Source organism: Eulemur rufifrons, chromosome 16 (assembly GCF_041146395.1).
Source record: "Eulemur rufifrons isolate Redbay chromosome 16, OSU_ERuf_1, whole genome shotgun sequence".
In the NCBI taxonomy this organism is placed as follows: domain Eukaryota; kingdom Metazoa; phylum Chordata; class Mammalia; order Primates; family Lemuridae; genus Eulemur; species Eulemur rufifrons.
Window position 1 is genome coordinate 52131681 of NC_090998.1, and position 25325 is coordinate 52157005.

A 25325-nucleotide genomic window follows, 5' to 3' on the forward strand; every position below is an offset into this window, starting at 1 on the left:
ACAATTAGAGGCATAAGAATTGAAAAAGTATATGTGGAAAAAATCAGGTCAAGTCAAGAAAAAAATTTAATGTACAGTAATAAGTCAATAAAGTAGAATGTAAAATTTATGAAAATAGCTTTTATTTGCTGATATGAAAATCAGCTTTTCATATGGGCAATTATAATGAATTAGAAGATGTCAAAGTGAATACCATTTATTATAGCGACAGAAAGACAAAATACCTGGGAGTAAATGTAACAAGAAATGTTACAGTAGTGACTTTGAATGAGAGTGTTTGGTATACACTAAAGTTACAGTTTTCTCTTTTTACAACTTATGGGAGGAAAACTTTAAAATATTCTCAAATACAAAAATGTACTTGAACAAGTTGAAAAACATCCCATGTCCTTGGATAGGATAACTCTATCATAAATTTGTTGATTCCCTTCAAAGTAATTTAATGCTAATCTAATTGTAAAAATCACTTTTTTTCCAGAAGCTAGACAAATTGACTATATTGGGGTGGGAGTGAGCGTGTGCTGAAGATAGCCAAGAAAACTGAAAAGATAGAACAACTGCTTGGGATGGAGGTGTGTTGGTTAGCCCTATGAAATAAGAAAACACACAATTATGTTTCTATAATCAAAGTAGTGAGTTAGTGGGGCATTAATAGACCAATGAAGTAAAATAGAATGTAAAGTATGTTATGAAGAAGACATCATTGGGGAAAAGATAGACCTTTTTCAAAAGAGTGAATAACCATTTGAAAAGGTAAAATTATATCTTATACAGCATCCCCAATCAAGGTCACCATTGTTCACTTTTTGTTCACCTAAAATTAGTTTGCCTGTTATATACAGTACGTACTCCTTTGTGTTTGCCTTTTTTTGCTCTCATAAAATCTGTGAAATTCATCCATGTTGAATATATCAGTAGTTCATGTGTTTTTATTAATGATTAGTAGTCTATTTGATAGTACCATTTTTGGTTTCTTTCCAGCGTTTTGCTATTGTGAATAAAATATACAGTGAAACGAATGTGCCCCAGTCCCTTTTAGGACATGTGTCTGTATTTCTTACTGATAGATACCCAAGAGTGAAATTGCTATTGTCCATTTAGTTTTTTAAGAAAATTCCAAATTGTTTTCCAAGGTATATGTACTATTTTACATGAAAGTACTAGTTGTTCCATTCTCAACAGTTGGTTATATCAGTCTTAATAATTTTAGCCATTCCAGTAGGTATATAGGTGTGGTTTTACTTTACATATCCCTGATAACTAATGATGTCAAGCACAGTTTTGTGTGTTTGTTGGCTATTTGTGCATTTTTTAATTGAGTTTGTCTTTTTATTATCAAATTGTAGTTGTCTTCTTCCAATTTGAGCTTAAGTTTTTAATTTTTGTTTTTGTTTAGTTTGATTTAATTTATAAATGAATTTTAAATTTTCTTTTATGGTTATTGTTTTCTGTGTCCTAAGAAATCTTTGTTTACCCTAGGTTGCAAAAATTTTCTCCTAACAAGTCTTAAGTTTTAGCTTTCACTTTTAGATCTGTGATCTATCATGAATTAATTTTTGTGAAGGATGTGAGGTAGGAATTGAGTTTATTTTTTATTTCTATATGCATATCCAGTTGTTTTAGTACCATTTATTTAAAAGACCTTCCTTTCCCTGATGAATTACCTTGGCATCTTTGTCAAAAAAATCACTTGACTATAAAAGTGTGGGTCTGTTTCTGGACTCTATTCTGTTCCATTGGTTTATCTATTTTTATACCAGTACAACACTATTAGTGTAGCTCGGGGTATTTCAACCTTGGCGCTACTTAATTTTGGGGCCAGATAATTCTTTGTTGTGGGAAATTTAACTATTTTTAGTCTTTGTTGTGATTTGTTTTTTTTTTTTGATCTATCAGTTATTTGGAAACAATTTCTAAATATTTGGAGGTAATCTAGATGTTTATTTTTACTGGTTTCTAACTTAATTCCACTGTAGTCAGAGAAGCATACTCTAAGATTTCAGGGTGCTTTTTTTTTTAAACATTTATTGAGATGGTTTATGTCCACCATATGGTAGGTCTTAGTGAATGTTTCATATGCACTTGAAAAGAAAGTCTATTCTGTAGTTGTTGGGTAAGGTGTTTTATAAATATCAGTTAGGTCATATGGTATTTGATAGCATTCAGATTTATATCCTTTCTGATTTTTTTGGTTGGTTGATCTGTTGACTATTATTGAGAGGAGTGTTAAAATTTCCAACTATTAATATGATTGTTGATGTATCTTTTCCCTGTATAATGTCAGATTTTCCTTTATGCATTTTAAAGCTGTGTGATGTTAAAAACAAAAATATTCTTTTTTAAAAAACAGTAAGGAAGACTTTAATGAGGACTATCATGATAGGTATCAGAGACTACCACGATAGGGAAGAAAGATTGGGGTCAACTCCAGATACAAGGACAAGTGGAAATTTATAGCCAACAAGCAGAAAGGAGGGGGTCAGGGGATGGAAAGTTACATACAAAGAGACATTGAGGGTGGAGGGATTTTTGCTACAACTGGGCTATGCAGGCCCTACAAGGATGGGGGTCAAGGTCAAGACCTGGTTGAGAAGAGGGCTGAAAGGAGCCTGACTAAAGTTTGGTCAAGGAGAGAGCCTTTGTCAGTGACTAGGTACATATTTATGACTGTTATGTCTTCTTGATGATTTACTGTTTATGAGTATAAAATGTTTCTCTTCATCTCTGGTAATACACCTTACCTTGAAATATATTTTCTCTGATGTTAGCAACACAGCCACTCCAGCTTTCTTAAGATTAGTTGTATGTACATGGTGTATCTTTTTCTATTGCTTCTTATTTTATCTGTTTTTATTTTAAAATGATATTTGTTATACACAGCAGATAGGTTTTGTTTTTTTCTTTTGCATTTTATAATTTCTGCTCTTTAATAGGAGTTTTTAGCTCCTTGACATTTATTATAAATATTGATATGGTTGGATTTAGATGTGCCATTTTACTTCTTGTTTTCCATTTGTTCATATGTTTTTTGTTGTTGGTATTTTTCCCCCTGCCTTTTTTTGAGTTAATCGAATACTTTATAGTGGCAGTTCTCAAAAGTTCAGTGGGGAAGGGTGGGGGGCTGTGAGGATCAAAACTATTAATCGAATAATAAGATTATTTTCCTTTTTGACTGTTATTTTCTTGTAAGTACACAGTGTAATTTTCCAGAGGCCACATGACATGTGATAGATACATCATAGCAGATTGAATGGAAAAGCAAATATGAAAATCCAATTGTTTTACTCTCAAACATTAAAAAAATTTGCAGAAATGTAAAACAGTGCTATTCTATTTTTCTTTAATTTTTGAGAATATAGTTCTTTTTCTTAAAAATGTTACTTATGCTAACCTGTAATGGGTTTATATTATTTTTAATTTTTAATATGGTAAACATTGACAAACATACCCACATAAAAGTTCTCTGGGGTCTTCAGTGATTTTTAAAGCATTATAAAGGAGTCCTAGACCAAAAAGTTTAGAATCGCTGTTTTATATTATTTCATTTTGATGCCTCTTTTTACTTAGATGTATCTATTCATATTATTTAATTGTCACTGTAAGCTAGAGATTATAAATTGCATCTTAAATTTATCACAATCTATTTGGAGTTAATATTGTACCACTTGGTATAAATTACTATAATATATAAACCCTGCAATAACATGGTTCCATTTACTTTCATCCTGTCATTTGTGTGCTACTGCTGTTTTTTATATATTGGTAAGTATGTGTATGTGTGCGTTTTTCCTTAATACAGCATTATTTGTAGTTTAAAGAAAAATATTTCTTTAAATAATAGCCTTTTATGTATGTGCACATTTAGCATTTCTGGTGATCTTTATTCCTTCCTGTTAATCCAGGTTACCGTCTGGTTTAATTTTCCTTTTGCCTAAAGCACTTCCTTTGGCAATTTTTGTAGTATGGGTCTGGTAGTAATGTATTCTCTCAGCTTTTGTTTATCTGAAATTGTCTTTAATTTATCCTCATTTTTGAAATATAATAATTCACTGGATATGGTATTCTAGATAGACTTTTTTCCTCCATCTGTTTTTTGGTCCATTTTTTTCTGTCTTTCAAATTGTTGTTTTCTGAAAGACAGTTTTAGGGATTTTTTAATTGTTATCTGTAGGAGGGGGTTAGTTCAACAAAACTGTTCTGTCATTGCTGAAAGCTAGAACTCTTTAAATTCATTTTTAGAGTCCCGTTTATCTCAGCTCTCAATTTTCATTTCTTTCACAAATGAATTTGTTTCATGTTAGGTCTCTCCATGTGTCTGCCATATTTGTATTATCACTTCCATCATTTTGAATTAGGCTATTCTTGGGTTTCTCCAAAAAACCTTTCAGTTTATTTTTCTTCCCTTCTTTTAATTCCCCAGTTTGTACTGCTTACTACTTCTCTAGGCAAGCAGTCAGCAGTCATTTATTGAGCATCTATGTGAGACATTGATATGAGCATTTATCAAATTAAACTATTTTTATCACATCACTTATGCTTGAAAAAATGGATTGATTTCTAATTCTACCACAGTAAATCACATTTAAACTCATTGGTCTGGCTTTAAAAGTTCTCTGTAATAACCTGAGGGCTTACCTTCCCAATTGTATTTTCTATCTGCCTCTTAGGCAATTCTTTTACTCCTACTTTCTTTTAATATGCATTCCATTCATTTCAGTTTCTGATCTTTACAAGGGCTTGTCTTCCCACTTGAATTGCTCTTCTTTTCTAATTGCATCTCATCGAAGCCCCATACCTAAAAATTGGACTATTAACGTACAGTCTCTGGTAATCTCTTGGCCCTGTAAATGCTAACATGAATTTAAAAGTTTTTTTTTTTTTAATTATGCAGGTTAGTGAATGCCAATTTTATTTCATAAATAGTCATGTGAGTTCCTTATCTCACCAAACAGATGATAAATTTTGAAAGATAGGGTCCATACCTTCTTTGTTTCAATAATCTTGAATACAGTGACTTCTCAATGAATATTCATGTACCATACTTACTGTATACTAAAGTCTATGGGAAGGACACAAAGGACTTTTCTCCAGCCTCTAGAAGTGGTTCAGCCAGTGGACATAATGCAAACCTATAATACAGTATACAATACTAATAAGAAATGTATATGCAAGGTGCTTTGGGAGCACAGAGTAATAATTCAATTGTTTTGGCTCTTACAAGCAATTACTTTATACTTTTAAAATTTAGACAAGAAATAAAAGGTACTTAGTTATAAATTAAGGAGACTCAAAGACATTAGAAATTCTTTAGTGTATGAAGTGGAGTTTGGTGATAGGAAGAAAGGGTCGAAGTGATGAGTGGGGACACAGGATGGGTGTCCCTTATCTGAAATGCTTGGGATCAGAAGTGTTTCAGATTTTGGATTTTTTTTTTTTTTTTTTTGGATTTTTTTGCATGTACATAATTAACATATCTTGGGAGTGGGACCAAAGTCTAAACATGAAATTCATTTTATATTTCATGTATACCTTATACACATAGCCTGAAGGTAATTTTACGCCATATTCTTAATAGTTTTGTGCATTAAGGATGGGCAAGGAAAAAATGGTAATAATTCTGTGCTTAAAACAAAGTCTTGACTATACCCATGACATGTGGTCACATGTGGAATTTTCCACTTGGGGCATCAGGTTGATGCTCAGAAAGTTTCAGATTTTCTTACTAGGGATATTCAACTGTATATTTGATGGAACTTCCATTGTAGGTAAAACTTCTGGTTAGGAGCAGAATCCTGATTAGCCCTTTTATTTTTAAAAAGTTTTCTCTTGGATGTTGTGGTGTGTGCTTGTAGTCCAGCTATTCGGGAGGCTGAGAGGAGAAGATTGCTTCAGCCCAGGAATTTGAGGCCAGCCTGGGCAACATAGTAAGACCCCATCTCTAAATAAATAAATAGATAGATAGCTTTCTGTGTATTTGAAGGGCTAGGGGTGGGTTATGGAAAGCACCTTCAGTTTCCTGATGCTGTGATGGAAATCAATGGGAAAAAGTTGGAAACCAACTACAAGGATCTTATCAATGAAGAATTTCTTTTACATCCTTATTTGTATACTATTTATGATATAGGCATGGTGTACACTTTATGTTGACAGTTCTAGGCAGAAAAGGTAATGTTTCTACTTATATATTTTTGTTTTTTGTGTTTATCTAGATTTTTTTTAAATTTTTTCTTCTTTGTATTACAGTCTTGGCCCATTAGTGAGTAAAGTGAAAGAATACCAAGTAGAGACAATTGTAGATACCCTCTGCACTAACATGCTTTCTGATAAAGAACAACTTCGAGATATTTCAAGTATTGGTCTTAAAACAGTAATTGGAGAACTTCCTCCAGCTTCCAGTGGTAAGCAAGAGCACTTTTTTCTTACTATTTTCTTTTTAGGTGGAGGTATTTCTCCTTCACCTTTTTTTCTCCTCCTGGCCAAGGAGGGAGAGAGGTGGCTGTCCTTAAAGATCTTTTTAGACATCCCTTTGAACAATTAAGAAAAATTAAAGTGTGAAGCCTTATTTTTGTTAAAAATAAATTCAGTTTAAATGAATATTATCTTGATTGAATTTTAATATCTCACATCAGTTCTGAAGAATTTTATATGTTGGAGCAAGATTTTACATTGTTGTATGTACCATGACTACAGACTAGAGTTACGCCACCATATGCAGTGAGGGAAAGATAAACCAAAATAATGAGTGGTGGTTAGTTTTATATTTCCAGTATTAATTTTGCTTTGCATCAGAATTTACTATGTAGAATTTAACACATTATAGACATAGCTGAGAAATAGTTCCATTTACTATTACAGTAGCTTTAATTAAAACTGAGCCTTTTACAGCTACTTGGTAATTAAAAATTTTAAACTATGAGTAATGAATTTGTCGATTAGCTTTTAGCCTCTGACAAAAATGTCTAGGTGATGTAAGTTTTAGAATTGATCTTAACTACTAAACTTTTGCTTAAGTTGGTAGTCTAAAAGTTATTGTTTCATGTGCAAATGGGGTGAAATTATCTATTTTATGAGAAGATCTAGATTGGAAATAATGCAGTCTGGGTATGTTGTTTTCACGCATGTACCTAATAAATCATTCACTATGCTAGTTATGCAAAATGCTCCATGTATGTTATTTCATTTAGACTAAACATCAACCATATAGGAAGTCTTGATATCTATTCTAGTTTATAGATGGGGGAACTGAAATTCAGAGAGATGAGGTTAATTCACATCGAAGTGTTGAGTACCTGGTTGAATGAAGATTCAAATCCATAATCTTTTAATCCAAAACTGATGTTTTTCCCACTGTATCATACCAATGTTATTTTACCATTATTAAGTATTTATTTTAATAAATCATTTCACTGACTGAAGTATGTTATTGTATTAGCTGTATTGACATTTTTATTTTTTTCTCTTCATTGAAGCATGTTTACATTTAGCCAGTTTCTGGTTTTCACAAGAATTCTTTTAACCATTCAGATTCTTACTTTCACAGCTACTTGTTCCTTTTTTCCTCTCATTTGTCAGTAACAACATGACCTACTTTAATAGTAATAACCCTGATTTGTAAGTTCTGGAACAACATTTTGGCTTTATAATGAGGTTATGGAATCTTTGGGTTGGAAAGGACCTTATTGGAGGTTACAGCTTTTTTTTTTTTTCTTTTTTTAAAGAAACTAATGAGTATTGAAACTCAGAATATATGCTTTTTAACTCACTGAAGTTTAAAAGGCTAGCTTACTAGAAAATAAGACTCAAGTAGAGGAAACTCTCCTTGTTGCATTTCAATCTAGGGGTACAAGCAATACAGCTAGTACTGGCCCTGTAGCCAGCATTCATGCCAATACGTAGAAATAGTTACCCAGTTGAATCTGCTGAATCTTGTGGGGTTTTTCTCCTGTGTCCTATACCCCTTCTATAGTTATCTCTAATTCTTATTTATGTCTAGTAGCTTATTTTATTGAAAAGCAGCCATATTTTTCTGGCATAGATCTTGAGTCTCATGGTCAAGTGTAGAGTTGTTGAATATTTGGTAACTTACTGTGAATATAAGGTAGACTTCAGCAAGCTTGCCTTGAGATTATTATTGGTTTCTTATTCTTGTAGGCTCTGCATTGGCTGCTAATGTGTGTAAAAAGATTACTGGACGTCTTACCAGTGCAATAGCAAAACAGGAAGATGTCTCTGTTCAGCTAGAAGCCTTGGATATTATGGCTGATATGTTGAGCAGGTAAATATGCCTGTTTATTTGCATTAGTTGTGATACAGATATTACATTCATTTATTAAAAATCCTTTCTGGTAAATATAATAAAACTTGGTCCAAAAATATTTGTGTTTAAATGGTAGCTGTTTTATAAATGTGTGAGGTTGGGGGTGAAGGGAGAAACAAGCTAATTATACTTAGGTAACATTGCATAGCAAACATGTTTTTTAGTTCTGAAAAGTAATTAATAAAATTAAATTTTAAATCTTTCAGTACAGTTTATGTTTTGTTTCACTCTTGTATTCTTGCATTCAGTGATCTACTTAGATGAGGAGATGTGCCAGTGGGAGTTACAAATTTTCCAGTTTAAAAAAGTGCTAGTAATCTTCATGTTTATACTGCCTGTGTTGGGGAGTGTTGAGGAACTTGGCTTTTATGCATTTGTTGCCTTTCCACTTTAGTTTGGAAGTCAAACTTTGGAAGATGTCCAGTCCTAAGCAACTCTTAGGAGAAAATACGTTCAAGGACCTGTCAATTTCAGTTTTTTTCTGGATTCTCATAATCATGATAGATCATCATTATTTGTATATGTAATTTGTGGCAAATTCATTTTACTTTACTATAGGAGATAACACAAATGGCTATGAGGCAGACTGGGACTAAAGAGTAACTAGTAGCATAGTGTGTTTTAGCGTTTAAAATGGGAGGATCCAAGGAAGTTTTTTTTTTTTGGGAGGGGGGAAGAGTAGCATTTGAGTTGCATTAGATGTATAGAGGAAAGACAGTAAGGGAGAGGGAAGAATTGAGAGATGATGAGGTTTTGAGTGTTGTAAACCCCCCCAAAAGGTTGTAGTCAATAGAGAAAATAATTTAGACATCTAGGAAGGAGAAAGATGACAAGGTAATTGGTTTTTATTTTGTGTTTCTTGTTTTATTTATTAGTGCTTTCCCAATCAACTTGGTTGGATATCCTATAATTGGGGTTTTAGGTCTAGATTCCAGGAATTTGGGGATATAAATTTCAAAGCTGTCTTCACTTAGCTCAGGTTTTCAGTTGCGTTGGTAGAGACAGTGAGAATTCAGTTTTCCTTTCATTCTGAATTTGAGTTAGTCTTAACTAAATTTATACTCTGAATATTTACATTGAGGTCAGAGGCCAGACATTTTAGTAATGCTGACATTTTGAATTCATTTGTTTTCTTTCTTGTTTAATTTTGTTTTAAGGCAAGGAGGACTTCTTGTTAATTTTCATCCTTCAATTCTGACCTGTCTGCTCCCTCAGTTGACCAGTCCTAGACTTGCAGTGAGGAAAAGAACCATTATTGCTCTTGGCCATCTGGTTATGAGCTGTGGAAATATAGTTTTTGTAGATCTTATTGAACATCTGTTGTCAGAGCTGTCCAAAAATGATTCCATGTCAACAACAAGAACCTACATACAATGTATTGCTGCTATTAGTAGGCAAGCTGGTCATAGAATAGGTAAGAAATTTTAAAGTGTTTTAAAGTTTTCTTAAGTTAAAAAAAAGTAATGCATGTTTTTAAGAACCAAAATGCTTTTCTTAGGTGAATACCTTGAGAAGATAATTCCTTTGGTGGTAAAATTTTGTAATGTAGATGATGATGAATTAAGAGAATACTGCATTCAAGCCTTTGAATCATTTGTAAGAAGGTAAGTTTTTAAGTGCTCTATTTTTTTAAAAACAGTTTTTCCTTAAGAATAGAATAGTAATTAAGATGTAGATTAGGTTTGTGAGGAGAAATGGCCTATTAGATTTGAGATGGGTTTTAATTCATTTCTCATTAAACAGTAACAACCAATACAATATTTGAAGCTAATGTCATCCTACTATTATAAAATGTGGTCATCACATCTATTTTGAAAATTTTTCCTTCCCATTGTTAGAACTTTATTTAAAGAACTTGGGGAAAGTATTTGTAATTATTTTGAGTTTACGTTAGCCTCTTTGGAAGGGAAGAGACACCAGTGTAATAATGAGAGAGCAGCAGGGTAAATAACTAGTCAGAAATATATATGGTGAATTTCATATCTTTTTAACAGTTTATTAGGTCTGTCACATATATTTTGGTAGGATAGTGATTCTCAATTTGGAAACTTTGGTTCTAATATATATTTGAAAAACTTAGTAAGAATTGTGCATTCATATTCTAAACAGGAATACTGGTGAGTAACAGATTTTTTTTTTGCCTTTGGCTAGTATAGCTGCACAGTATCTTGAGACCTCATTGGTTGTTTTCTGCAGTTATCCCTTGCCACTCATGGCTTTATAATGATAACATATTATTAAAATTGGAAGTTATGGGATTCATTTCTGTCCCTTTAATTAAAGAACACAAATTACACCTTTATTTGTTGGCCTTGTGGGCATTTACATGTTCTGTCCTCTCAACCTATGGCTAGGAGACTAAGCCTAGACGAATGTGCACTGGCATTTTCACAAATATTCTTAGTTGTTGAAGAACACTCTCATCTGGGCTTGATCTTCTAGTAACATGTTGAGAAGATAGAGCAGCACATACTGATTTCTCTCTATTCTAGCTCATGTTAACCATAACATAGCTAAAATGTGGGTGGGGGGTTTATCTTAAAGTTGATTAAATAAGTGTAATTCAAAAGGTAAATCTTTTAAAACATGAAGTCCATAGGAGAAAAAGATCAAGGGTCCTTGGTGTTAAATAGGCTGGGGACTACTTTTCTATGTTATTGCTGGTAATAAAGCAAAATGTGGTAGATAATGAATCAAGAAGATAAGTACAGCTATTCAGGGCATCTTTTGTTTTTGTCTTCAGATGTCCTAAGGAAGTATATCCTCATGTTTCTACCATTATAAATATTTGTCTTAAATATCTTACCTATGATCCTAATTATAATTATGATGATGAAGATGAAGATGAAAATGCAATGGATGCTGATGGTGGTGATGATGATGATCAAGGTATTTCAAATTAAGTAGAAGAAATCTGTTAAGTTTTTGTGAAACACAGCGTTACAGATGGAGATGATTCTTACTGCAAAGTATACATACCATTTTATTTATAATAGTGAAAATAGAAGGACCTGAATATTTGACAGTAGCAAATTGATTAAATTAGGGGCTTCTATGTATTGAACTGTTGTGCAACACATTCAAAATCATGTCTAAGAAACATTTATTAATGCTATTAATAAGATGAGTGAAAAGTGGGTAACAAAAATTGTTTACTGTGTCCCAATTTTATTTTTTTAAATATACAGGAAAAATTCTGTATATTTACAAGTAGTAATATTACTAGTTGCTTTCTTGTGGCTAGCAATTATATTTGATTTTTGTTCTTTAGTACTATTGAGATTTTCTACAAAGCATTTTTGTAAGGAGATAAATAAAAAAAAATTTTTTTAAATTGAACCTATAGATATCAGGGCAGTTTGGTTTGAATATTAGTTTGCATATTCATAGTTGTGTTAATGAAAAGTCCTAAATATTGTTTGAGGTGCCATTTAACTTTTATGAATAACCTAATCATTTCTGAGTCTCAGAAGATTGATGTCGTTGCTCTGTGACTTGTGGTATTTACTCTAAAAAGGACAAGCGCTTCAAGGACTTAGGGGTTGCTCATGTTTAGTTGTTTCTTTTTGTATTAGAAGAATCATAATATGGATATTTAAATGGGTAAATATAGGTATATGGGTTGGTGGATTTCCTGTTATTTTTGATAATACTTTTTAGTTTGATTCTTTGAATTTATGTAATGACTTTCCTATAAAATCTGTAATTTCACCCATCTTTAAAAAACAACTATAAAATCTCTCAACCTCATATACTCCTCCAGCAGCTACTGCACAATTTTTCTGCTCGACAACAGAACTACTGAAAAGAATGCTACTGAATTCCTTTCTTTCCCTTCTCTCTTGAACCCATCCTCTGGTAGATGGACAAGATTGCAAATGTTTGACTCTCCCTGTCATATTACTGGTACCACACTTGCTTTGCTTTAGTCCTGTCATTGTAGTCTTCCATACTGGTTCTTCATCACCCTGACTCACTGAACTTAAACGTATCCCCAGGTTCAGTCCTTGGGCTTACCGATTACATTCTTAATTTTTTGTTGATCTCATCTAGTCTCCTGGCTTTTATATCAATATGCTGACAACCCAGATCTTATCTTTATTCCGGATCTTATGTGAACCCAGGTTCATATGCAACTGCTTAATTGCTGTCGCTGCTTAGGTAACTAAAATATCTTTTCCCTACCCTTTCCTCAATCTCCCACCTAACCTATTCTTTAGCCTTTTCCATCTCAGAGTAGCACTTCCATTCTTCCTAATTTCTCTGGCCCAAAACCTTGGTCATATCTGATTCCTTTTTCTCTTCATCTAGGCTCTCACCTCAGAGTTTTCCCCTCACTTTTCATACCCATATTTCCCATTATATTTTCCATTTCAGCATTTTGATTTTCTTTATCACAGTCACTTTCTGACTTGCCACAATTGATTATCTCCCACCTACTAGAATGTAAGCTTCAGGAAAGCTAGACATTTTAATCCCTTGATTGACTGTTTTATTCCTGTGCCCAGAACAATGCTTTGACACACAGTAGGCACTTAATAAATGTGTTGTATTAATGAAGAGAAACCTTAGCTTATAATGTGAATGTTCTTTGAAGAAAGTAATAGTGATATGCATTTCAGGTTTTGAATGTTGATATTTAGTATACTAAATAACAAAGTACTTCAGCTGCTTTGACAGTTATTGAATTATGCGTAATAAATGTTTTTCTACCATGGTGTCACTGTGACTCATAAAATCAATGTAATTTCAGTGATTGGACCATTTGTTAATTTTTTATAGTCTTGTTTTCAATAAAGCTTATATTTCTGGAATGCAAATCTCATAGTGTGTAGACATGGGTAAAACTTTGTTTACTTTTAAATGGATAGTCTGTTTTTGCAATATCTTTTAACTTTTATTTAAATAGGTTTTAGCAAATGAATCAAATGTCTTGTGTTTGGTTTGGTTGAATTTTCCTATAATGTGCTATAAGGTGAATGAAATTAAAGTGTTTGGAGATTGGAAATTTTTATTTTATTATATATGATAGAATCTTCTAAGGCTTAGCTGGCTACTTTTAGCTATCATTAAGCTAACTGGAATATAAGCTAGTAAAGAGAAACTACCCACCCACCCACCCGCACCTCTCGGATTATTTCAAGGCTGTAGTTTTATCTAAGAATACCAAAATTATTGGTAGATACGTTTAGACTGTTGGGAGAACTGCTAATATTTTTGCCACCTTCTTGACTTCATGTTACCTAACCAATTGAGCCTGATGGTGTTAGAAGGAAATAATTCTTAGAGATTTCACACACACACACACACACACACACACACGCACACACACCCCTTATGTCAAGTGTGCATAGTGAAATATAATTCTTAATGCTTATGCTTGGAATGTTCAAGATTTAGCATTAGGAGTTTGGAGAAGATGGTTCTCTGTTGTCAAGTGGGCAGCTTTTTCTTGTTATAATTAATAAAATGTGGTTTTGTTAAGGTACATTGACAAAATTGTGAAAGGTGGAGAATATATATATTTGTTGCTTATAGCCCATCAACACAGCTTTAGTGAAAAGCCTCCTGGTCACAAAGCTGATGTGAGCATTCTTTCTTTTCCCAGAAAATTAATTCTACAGCATGTTCTAGGATTGGTAACTATTCCTTTTATTACATAATCTATAGCCACAAATCCATTTCATGGATTATTATTATTCCCTGATTATTTGCTTGATTTTCCTTTGAATTTTGTTTTCAAAGACTGGGAAATTTATAACTTTATAAATGTTTATATTTATTTTCTAAAGAAGTTTAATGTGTTAATGATTTTAAAGGATTAAAAGTAAGTAGCAGGTTCATTACCTACAAAAAATAATACTATGTTTAGCAAAATAAAAACAATCATGATCACTTTTTTAAAGGTTAATTTATATGCAAATTTATATAAGTAATAAGCTCTGCATCTATTTAAGTTCCGTTTGTTTGTAAACCTACCTATTGCTGTCTATATTAGTGAAAAATTAGAGTAACTGTCTTGGTTAAGAATGTCAGTTCACTTACAGTATTAAATGATATACTTATCATTAATAGCCTATTTACATTAAAACTTCCCCTTTAGGGAGTGATGATGAATACAGTGATGATGATGACATGAGTTGGAAAGTGAGACGTGCAGCTGCTAAGTGCTTGGATGCTGTAGTTAGCACAAGACATGAAATGCTTCCAGAATTCTACAAGACCGTCTCTCCCGCATTGATATCCAGATTTAAAGAGCGTGAAGAGAATGTAAAGGCAGATGTTTTTCATGCATACCTTTCTCTTTTGAAGCAAACTCGTCCTGTGCAAAGTTGGCTTTGTGACCCTGATGCAATGGAACAGGGAGAAACACCCTTAACAATGCTTCAGAGTCAGGTTGGTTTAAAAGTAAGATTTAGAAAGTCATAATAGTAAATGTGTTTTTAAAATTGTTTTTATGTGACAATAGGAGTTCTAGAATATCTTTAGAGAAGAAGAAAGTTCTGGGATATATTTGCATAATAGTTAATGCACGTTCATATTATGTTACTTGTAAACCATTCATTCTAATTATTCTTGATTTTACTTGATAAAAAATATTAAAATAATTTTTAGATTCAGTAAAGTAATCTTTATCTTTGATATTAATGGAGAAGTCTTAGAGCTGTGGGGTCAGACTACTGGAGTTCACATAGCTGCCTTCACCCCTGATTTAGCTGGGTGATCTTGGACAAGTTATTTAGTCATTTTATTAAAATGACTCATTTGTAGTAAGGATTTACTTAGAAATATCTATCCAGGGTAATGAAAGATGAGATGATCCATGTAGAATGTTTAGTATAGTACCTACTACATAGTAAGTGCTTGATGTATGTCAGCTCTTATTGTTAATAAAATACATGTTTTTCACTTTAGGATATTTTTTCTAAGATCCTAAATATTAGAGCCATATAGCTCCTGTTTATTGAATATTTAGTACCTGCCAGACATTTTATTACCTTATATTAATCCCTACAGCAGCCCCACGGAGTACATAAATACTAGGTCCACTTTTATACTAGGTCCACTTTTATAGATGACAAAACAGATGTTGAATTAAACCGGGGAGAGGATACACATTATCAATCTTGTTTTCAAGTAGTGCAAATAAATACATTTTGTGGTGAATTTATTCATAAAGGTAAACATTGAAGATGAAGTGTAGAAGGAAATGAGGTAAAGTATTAATATACGGAGGATATAAGCAATTAATAAATAAGTGCATAGAAGTCAGATATTGCTTAGTAGAATCACCAGGAATTCTGATAATGCTTTGGGAAATTAGATAATTTCTTTTATCTCTCGTTTTAAGATAGTGTTCAATTATATGTGTTCATGTAGTTTTGTTGTTGGGATTTGTTTTTAATCTTTACTTGCTTTGCTATTGGGGGATTTTAGAAGCTCTGTGTATAGCCTGGATTTGTCAGTAGAGACCCTGTTTAATTTTAGTGACTAGCAAAACATTAGAAAGTTTAGAGCAGATGTCTTTGAATCATACCCTTGCTGCTTGTAGCTACGTTTGAAGTGAGGTTGATTCCTTGTAACAGCAAACCGAAAGCAAAAAAGGACTGATTTGGTGGTTGCTTTTCCATAGTGTGTCTTGTTTCCTTTGATGCCCATCTGTGCTATTTTTATTCAAAATACCATTTATAAATTATACTCCTAAATTTTTGGTTGAAAATATTTTATTATTTGATTAATTTTAGTTGTGTGCATTTCATAATTAAAATTAATCAAGGAAGACTGTTTTGCTGCTCTGTAGAATGCTAAATGATGGCTTTTCTTTAATTCTGTATCAGTATCAAGCAAATATATTTACAAGAGAACATACAGAATACAAATAGTAAACTGCTCGAATCTAACAGTCTTGTTAGTGTTAGTAATAGCAGTAGATAGCAGTAGTAGCTTCTATGCAGCAATAGATAGCTGGATTAGTAATTTAACAAAAAAAGATAAATTATTCCCTTTCTCTTCATTCTCCATAATTCATGTTAAGTGCACTGAGGAAATGCCAACAGCTGAACCAGCTAATGAATGTGTGATAATTACAGGTTCCCAACATTGTTAAAGCTCTGCACAAACAGATGAAAGAAAAAAGTGTGAAGACCCGACAGTGTTGTTTTAACATGTTAACTGAACTGGTAAATGTATTACCCGGGGCCCTCACACAACACATTCCTGTACTCGTACCAGGTATGAAAGAAACAGTAAATCTCTTTTGGGACTTAGAGAGTTTTTATTAAGACTTACAAGCTTAAATAATTGTTTCCTTCAAAAGAGAAATTTCTGACAACTTAGTTTGCACATAAAACTAACTTTTTTATCTAACCCTCTTGAACACCTGAATTTAGAAATTTGGCTTTAATGTTCATTATAGATTGTGAAATTTCTACTACTTTAGAAATAATATAATGAAGTGGGAACTTTAGCAGTATTTTAGTCATTGATTTTTAATTTTTTTCTTTCTCAAAACTGCACAGAAATGATTGGGATTTTTTTTGGTTGGCTTTTTAGGAATCATTTTCTCACTGAATGATAAATCAAGCTCATCAAATTTGAAGATCGATGCTTTGTCATGTCTATATGTAATCCTCTGTAACCACTCTCCTCAAGTCTTCCATCCTCATGTTCAGGCTTTGGTTCCTCCAGTGGTGGCTTGCGTTGGAGACCCATTTTACAAAATTACATCTGAAGCACTTCTTGTTACTCAGCAGCTTGTCAAAGTAATTCGTCCTTTAGATCAGCCTTCCTCATTTGATGCAACTCCTTACATTAAAGATCTATTTGCCTGTACCATCAAGAGATTAAAAGCAGCTGACATTGATCAGGAAGTCAAGGAAAGGGCTATTTCCTGTATGGGACAGATTATTTGCAACCTCGGAGACAATTTGGGTTCTGACTTGCCTAATACTCTTCAGATTTTCTTGGAGAGACTAAAGAATGAAATTACACGGTTGACTACAGTAAAGGCATTGACACTGATTGCTGGCTCACCTTTGAAGATAGATTTGAGGCCTGTCCTGGGAGAAGGGGTTCCTATTCTTGCTTCATTTCTTAGGAAAAATCAGAGAGCTTTGAAGCTGGGTACTCTTTCTGCCCTAGATATTCTGATAAAAAACTATAGTGACAGCTTGACAGCTGCTATGATTGATGCAGTTCTAGATGAGCTCCCACCTCTTATCAGCGAAAGTGACATGCATGTTTCACAGATGGCTATCAGTTTTCTTACTACCCTGGCAAAAGTGTATCCCTCCTCCCTTTCCAAGATAAGTGGATCCATTCTCAATGAACTTATTGGACTTGTGAGATCACCCTTATTGCAGGGGGGAGCTCTTAGTGCCATGCTAGACTTTTTCCAAGCTCTGGTTGTCACTGGAACAAATAATCTAGGATACATGGATTTGCTGCGCATGCTGACTGGTCCAGTTTACTCTCAGAACACGGCTCTTACTCATAAGCAGTCTTACTATTCCATTGCCAAATGTGTAGCTGCCCTTACTCGGGCATGCCCTAAAGAGGGACCTGCTGTAGTAGGTCAGTTTATTCAAGATGTCAAGAACTCAAGGTCTACAGATTCCATTCGTCTCTTAGCTCTACTTTCTCTTGGAGAAGTTGGGCATCATATTGATTTAAGTGGGCAGTTGGAACTAAAATCTGTAATATTAGAAGCTTTTTCGTCTCCTAGTGAAGAAGTGAAATCAGCTGCATCCTATGCATTAGGCAGCATTAGTGTGGGCAACCTTCCTGAATATCTGCCGTTTGTCTTACAAGAAATAACTAGTCAACCCAAAAGGCAGTATCTTCTGCTTCATTCCTTGAAGGAAATTATTAGTTCTGCATCAGTTGTGGGCCTTAAACCATATGTTGAAAACATCTGGGCCTTATTACTAAAGCACTGTGAATGTGCAGAGGAAGGAACCAGAAATGTTGTTGCTGAATGTCTAGGAAAACTCACTCTAATCGATCCAGAAACTCTCCTTCCACGGCTTAAGGGGTACTTGATATCAGGTGGGTAACTAAATTTTCCTATTTAAAAAAACATTTTATTGACAGTTGATTGCCTTAAAAGATGCTTAATGAAGTTAAACCGTGTCTATATTTTCTTCCATGTAAAAGCTAAGTATATTATGAAAAAGTACTGTCTTTTGTTATAATATAGAACTATATTCAAATGACAAATTGTTTAGAAGGATGGAGCATAATTAGATAATGATTTAAATAAATCTATTCTAGTTCCTTGTGATGGTTACATTTGAATGTTACTATGTCTTAAAATGTCTTAAAACAAAGACCTATCTCTTGAATTAATATAATCTGAAGAGCTTACTAGTACCAATTATAATACTAAAATTGGTGAAAGTACTTAGTTCAAATGAAAGCTCCTAGAAGAGTTTTCAGATTTAGCATGTCAGCCATATTAGAACGAGTAGAAGGTAGTAATAGCCATTCATTCTTAGAAATTGCTTAATAAAAAAGCTTGAAGATTTTATAAGCTATTTATGGATTTAACCAGTTCCCTTTTGTGGGGGCTAGATCCTTCACTGCTGCTCCATGTCCTCTCCTTCCCAGAAGAAACTATTTCTTTTGAAATCTAATGGGATTATATTTCATGAGTTGAGGAAACTTTGCTCCTTTAGAATCATCAGTGCAGGAAGAACTATCCTTCTTGGCCAAAGAGAATTTTAAGGAATTGAAGACATTGGTATTATTTGAAGTGGTTTGAAAATGATGTTCATGGATTTCAGTGGACTGTGTACCAATAGACTTGCAATTTATTTTTAATTAGGCTCATCATATGCCCGAAGTTCAGTGGTTACAGCTGTGAAGTTTACTATTTCTGACCATCCACAACCTATCGATCCCCTATTAAAGAATTGCATAGGTAAGTAGAAACAAAGATAAAACATACTGATTAACTATTTGGGGGGAAGATAGAATTATTGTCAAGAAACTCTTAATTTCAATATGATCTTACAACTTTAGCAAATTACATTTGCTTGTATTGTTATCTATTAGTTTGAAATTGTTACCAGATGATTTTGCAAATAATTGAAATGAGTAAATATACCAGCATGTCTTTAGAGTCAGCTACACATATTTTGATAATCATAATTTTGGGATGACCTAAGGTAACTTTAATGGATAAAGCAAAATGTTAGCTCTGTCCGACCAGTCTAAAGTTTCTTCCCAGATATAAACAAGTCTCACTTGAGCTTTTAGGGCCCCAATTTTTTATTACTACTTATAACCCTCCAAGTCCCAAGGGAATCTGGAGACTTCCATATATAAGATGGAAACAACCTTAGAATTCAAAAGTTAAAGTTGGGTAGAGCCAATTCCCAGAAAAACTAAGAGGAGATACCCAGGAAAAACTGGGCCTGTCTGTATTTCTGTGGTGACAAAAATTAGCTTTTGAAATTATTTATGATTTTATAACTTCCCTGGTTTTCCTAGAGTTGGTAGTAGCCAAAAACACTTAGAACTCAATTCGATGCTTTCTTTAGAACAGAAAAATAGAGGTAGCAGCAGGGAAGATTGAAGGTTTTGTAGCTTCATGCCATTCTGCATTTGTGCCAGAAAGGGTAAAAAACACAATTTAAAATTTCAACTATAGAAGGGATTGCCAATTCAGAGTAAGTAGGTACACAGGCACAGATGGGCACTATTGCTAGGACCTAGAAATTATTGAAAGTCTGTTTGAGAAAATACTTGCCTCTATTCCTCTATCCATTTTTTGCTTTTATGTATTTATTCACATTTTGGTATTAACGTAGGATAGGACAGAAGAAGATCCACATCCCCAGAGACATCCTCTTAGGTGGGCAACAGTCAGTCAGTATGCATTGTTGGTATAGGTATCAATCAGGTGGTTAGCATTCTAATTGAATCATGATCTAGTTCAGTATTTGTAACTATTTGAACATCAGAACCACCTTAAAATTTGAAATTCCTAGACCAAGAATTGGGGACCACTGATCCTAGTCCCTGACACCATTTTGTCCATAATAGCAGTATTTAAGATGCTTTTAAAGCAGATACATAAATTACTCTTCTAATGTACCAGTTCAGTAATTCTATACAAACAAAAGGAGGTGGGGATGATTAGTCTGATATAGTTATATCGTTTTTGAAACAGTTCTATCCCCTAAACTTTTTTTTGGTAATCAGTGATGGAAGTTTCCTGGTGTCAACATTGAGTTTACCAGTCTACAGTGTCTGAAATCACCCTTTCCTCCCATACGTTCAGATTGCTGTTTTTTCAAATTGATGTTAGAGCTTCTGTCACCTCTTCTTTATTTCCCTGTGTATTTTAAAAGATTGCCAGTGATAGAGTTGAGATCATATAATGATGAATAATACCTACGTGTGAATACCTAGTGTGTACCAGGCACTGTGTTCAACAATATCCATGTTGTTTATTCTGCTCAATAGCAGTAAGAGTTTGCTAATCCTCATTTTATTGACTGAGAAACTGAGGCTTTTGTCTGCTTGCCCAGACTCATACATTTGACAGCTGGAATGGTTTGAATCATCTGTGTGACTCCAAAGGTCTTCACATTATAATTTCTTCCCCACATTTGCAAGACAAAGCAGACTTAAAATCTGTTTGTATTAGGTTTGTTTCCTCCTTTTATACTCTTAAGAATTAGTATGCTTCTTGAAGATAGAAATAAAATAGGTCATTTGGAGGCACACACCTCTTTGTCTTTTGATGACTTGTATGCCTATTAACGGTATTCCATCTTTAGTAAGCAGTGGGTCTGTCCTTACCTTGTTCATCTTGTTTTAAACTTAGTTTAAAAAATTTTTTGTTGCTTTTAGTAAACTATAAGGAGAATTGTACAGGTTATTTGTCTTTTTTTACTGCTGGCTCTGTCACTTCCTTGTGAAACTCACCTCTTTATAAAGTATTTATAAAATAATATTGGGGAACTTTATGGTCTCTTTTGCCATAACCTCTGCATTATATGTGCTGAGAATTAGGTTATCAATTGGAAATCTACTCACCTTCAGAAATGGCAGTCGCCCTGCTGCCAAAAGAAACTATGGCTCACTTAGTATTTCATCAGGTTCTTCCATGACCTTTATTGAAGAAATAGCAGTGACACCAACAATACTAAAGTATATCAATTTAGGAAAAAATATGTTATTATATTTTAAGCTTACCATAACTGTTTTGCCCTTTTTTTTTTTTTTTTTACAATTTTTCAGGTGATTTCCTAAAAACGTTAGAAGATCCAGATTTGAATGTAAGAAGAGTAGCCTTGGTCACATTCAATTCAGCAGCACATAATAAGCCTTCATTAATAAGGGATCTTTTGGATACTGTTCTTCCACATCTTTACAATGAAACAAAAGTTAGAAAGGAGCTTATAAGAGAGGTAAGTTAATTACAGTACACTAGCTAAGTTTTTCTTTGCCTTTTTAGTATAATATATCCACACACTCTTTTTTGTTTTAACAGGTAGAAATGGGTCCATTTAAACATACAGTCGATGATGGTCTGGATATTAGAAAGGCAGCTTTTGAGTGTATGTACACACTTCTAGATAGTTGTCTTGATAGACTAGATATCTTTGAATTTCTAAATCATGTTGAAGATGGTTTGAAGGACCATTATGATATTAAGGTAAGATGTTTGTGCCTATTTATACAACATTTTAGAAGACAACTTTGCTATAGTGACTTCTACCCTTGTCATTTACTCACATCTATGTGTCAGAAAAAATTGGGTTGTCTGTCAGGATTTTAATAGATATGTTATAAACTATTAAATGCAAAAGTAATGGTGAGGCAGTATAACATTTGACATATAGGAAAGATCTAGAATTGTTTTTATTGATGAAGGAAGTAAAATTAGATGCAAAATTAGTAAGAAATACTCTGTGCCGGCTTGCTTAGTTTAGTAATCCCTAGATCTTTTCCCTCAGAAGAAGAATCCCAGGTCAGGCATGATGGCTCATGCCTGTAATCATAGCACCTTGGGAGGCCGAAGTAGGAGGATTGCTTGAGGCCAAGAATTTGAGACCAGTCTGGACAATAGCAGGACCTCATCTCTACAAAAAAAAAATATAAAAAATTGGTGGTATGGGCCTATAGTTCTAGCTACTCAGGAGGTTGAAGCAGGAGGATCGTTTCATCCCAGGAGTTCAAGGATATAGTTAGCTATGATCATGCTTTAGCCTGGGCAAGAAAGCCAGACTCTGTCTCAAAAAGAAAAAAAAGAAGAATCCCTACAGATTTTGCTGCTTCAAGTATAAATCTGTGACCTTTTTGGCCTTTCTTAACATTGAAGTTTAGGTACTTACTACCCATGGAGAGTCGTCTTAGTTTCCTGGCATTGTCTCGATTAATTCCCTTGGGCTATCTTTAGGGCTACTCTGAATGACAACAATATGATTTACCTAAATGAGGAACTTTTGTTTTTCAATATAATATATTGTGTTTAATATCAAGAATTGTGTTAGATGACAACGTGGAAGAAATGTTTTCATATACACAAAGCAATCTGTGTGGAAGCAACCAGAGAGAAATCATACTGCTTCTTAGGTTTGGAGCATGAATTTTGCTTATAACTGTTTTTTGTTTTCCTGTTTGTTCATACCCATATTAAATGTGAATAGTAAAAGGGCGATTTAAAAAATTAAAATTAAATTCATTGTGTCTTTTTCATCTACTCTTCCATTTAGGGCCTTTGGGCCAAGCAGCCATAGTACCAGAACTCTCCTACTCATGCTTCCATGGGTGGTAGTGGCCTGATCCTCTCAGTTCAATGAAGAGAGTCCCCCCCAAAAGTAACAGGATGTGCTTGCCTAATTCTATGAGTTTATAATCCAAGAGATAAAGAATTACAGGTTATCTGGTTTTATATTGATTAATCTGAATTAGTGGTCAAATTTTTTTTTAAGGAAAATATGTTAACATATTACAATGCTTATCTTCCATTTCAGTAATTTTTGAATTTAGGGATTTTCAATTCTGGTGCACATAGGCTTTTTTAAAAATAATAAATCTATGGCACTATCTTTATAGGTTCAATAAAACTCTGGGGTTGGGGCTGAGGAATGGGTGTTTCTAAAGCTCCCCAGGTGATTCTAATGTGTAGCCAAGATTGCAAGCCACTTTTCTAGTTCTGCATTCTAGAACAACATTATAGAGGAAGTCTCTCTAGCACTTACCTTAGATAAGGTTTGAGACAAATTTATGTGATTCTGAATGGCAGATTACATTAAAAAGAAGCTTTATTTATAGCTTCCTTTTTAAAAAATGTGTCAGAATGTAGAATTTTATCTTTGGAAAATAATGTATAAATTTTGTCTTTTTATTCCTAATAGATGCTAACATTTTTAATGTTAGTGAGACTCTCTACCCTTTGTCCAAGTGCAGTACTGCAGAGGTTGGACCGACTTGTTGAGCCATTACGTGCCACATGTACGACTAAGGTAAGAATTGGTGGGCATCGACTTAGGTCAGACTTGATGTCTTCAGAATTCTAAGTCAACTCTTTTCTCTAGTTTTCCACATTTACTTTTCCTAGCACCATATGTAGCAGATGATTTAAAAAGGTAACCTATTGAATATGGGTGTTTTATAAAATTTAGCACTGTTACATGCTATGTTCTATTCTTAGAAGTTTTTGTTTATTGCTATAATAATATGTTGTATATTTTGAAATACTGGTATGGGATAAAATATAATCAAAGCCACAAAAGAAATGTTTAATTCTGATTAGAAAGGGAGTCATATAAAGGTGATGACATTTGAAATGACCAAGAAGGTGAAATAAGGCTTTTCACATGAATAAAGGCACGAAGATGTCATTATGTGGTGTGTTTGAAGAATAGTGAATAAGATAGCTAGAGGAGTAGTTTCTTGGTGGTTTCAACCATGTGGGTCTGGATTTTCTGTTTCTACAACAGGGCTTTGTGTAAAATATTCCCTTAAAAGGAGACAGCCTACTGCTTAAAAAGGAAGTTTAAAAACCGCTGGGCTTAGAATATAATATGCCTTATGAACCTACAAGAGAAACTTTGCTCTTTATTTACCTGGAACTGCTTTGTGTTTAAATTTTGTTCATATAGGAGCTGCCTTTATAGCATGTAATCTAAATTTACTTCATGTTACAGGTTAAGGCAAACTCAGTAAAGCAAGAATTTGAAAAGCAAGATGAATTAAAGCGATCTGCCATGAGAGCAGTAGCAGCACTGCTAACCATTCCAGAAGCAGAGAAGAGTCCACTGATGAGTGAATTCCAATCACAGATCAGTTCTAACCCTGAGCTGGCAGCCATCTTTGAAAGTATCCAGAAAGATTCATCGTCCACTAACTTGGAATCAATGGACACTAGTTAGATGTTTGTTCAACACAGGGACCGTTAACATATGACCATACAATGCACTGAATTGACAGGTTAATCATAAGACATGGAAAGAGAAGTGTCTAAAGCTTCAATATGTTCCACTTTTTTTTTCCTTCATGGAGACAATTTGTTTGGCTTTCTTCCATTGTTTTTGTAGCATTTATTTCCGAATATGTATTTCCATAATCCAGAGGTTGTAAAACCACTAATGTTTTAGTGGTTAGGGCAACAATTAAAATGTAAACTAAAAGTTAGGATTTATGGAGTATGGAGATAGGGTCCAGTATCTATTTACCCTGTAATGTTTAGGATTAAAATGTTAAAATTTTGTGACCATGAATTTCTTTCTTTTATAAATTTTCTCATTTAAACATCAAAAATTCTGCAAGACAAAAACCATGTTTCTTTTTCGTAAAACTTTTTGTTTCAATAACATAAATTGATTTTTAGCTGGCAGACAAGAATATCCACATAAGATTTGTTACATTTCAGAAGGTTTGGCAGTTTATAAAAGGATAATAAGATATCATTTTTTAAATGTGGGATTAATAATATCCCTGTTTCGCACACTAATTTTGCATGAGCAAGTTTACAAATATGTATTGTCTG

General features: G+C 33.5%; 1 protein-coding gene across 2 annotated transcripts in view; it reads left to right on the forward strand.

The window, feature by feature from the left end:
- The window catches only part of CAND1 (cullin associated and neddylation dissociated 1), a 38936-nt gene extending 13849 nt beyond the window's left edge, over nt 1–25087 (forward strand). The window contains exons 3-15 of one of the 2 annotated variants that reach the window (XM_069490059.1): nt 6244–6398; nt 8152–8275; nt 9475–9731; nt 9816–9921; nt 11061–11206; nt 14421–14725; nt 16408–16549; nt 16871–18364; nt 19143–19238; nt 21569–21738; nt 21822–21986; nt 23692–23799; nt 24484–25087. In XM_069490059.1, coding sequence (XP_069346160.1) covers nt 6244–6398; nt 8152–8275; nt 9475–9731; nt 9816–9921; nt 11061–11206; nt 14421–14725; nt 16408–16549; nt 16871–18364; nt 19143–19238; nt 21569–21738; nt 21822–21986; nt 23692–23799; nt 24484–24708 — 3493 coding nt within the window. In that variant the 3' untranslated portion in view covers nt 24709–25087. The remainder of the gene's footprint in view (nt 1–6243; nt 6399–8151; nt 8276–9474; nt 9732–9815; nt 9922–11060; nt 11207–14420; nt 14726–16407; nt 16550–16870; nt 18365–19142; nt 19239–21568; nt 21739–21821; nt 21987–23691; nt 23800–24483) is intronic. The other variant, XM_069490060.1, reaches the window with a different exon arrangement.
- Nucleotides 25088–25325: the final 238 nt, after the last annotated feature.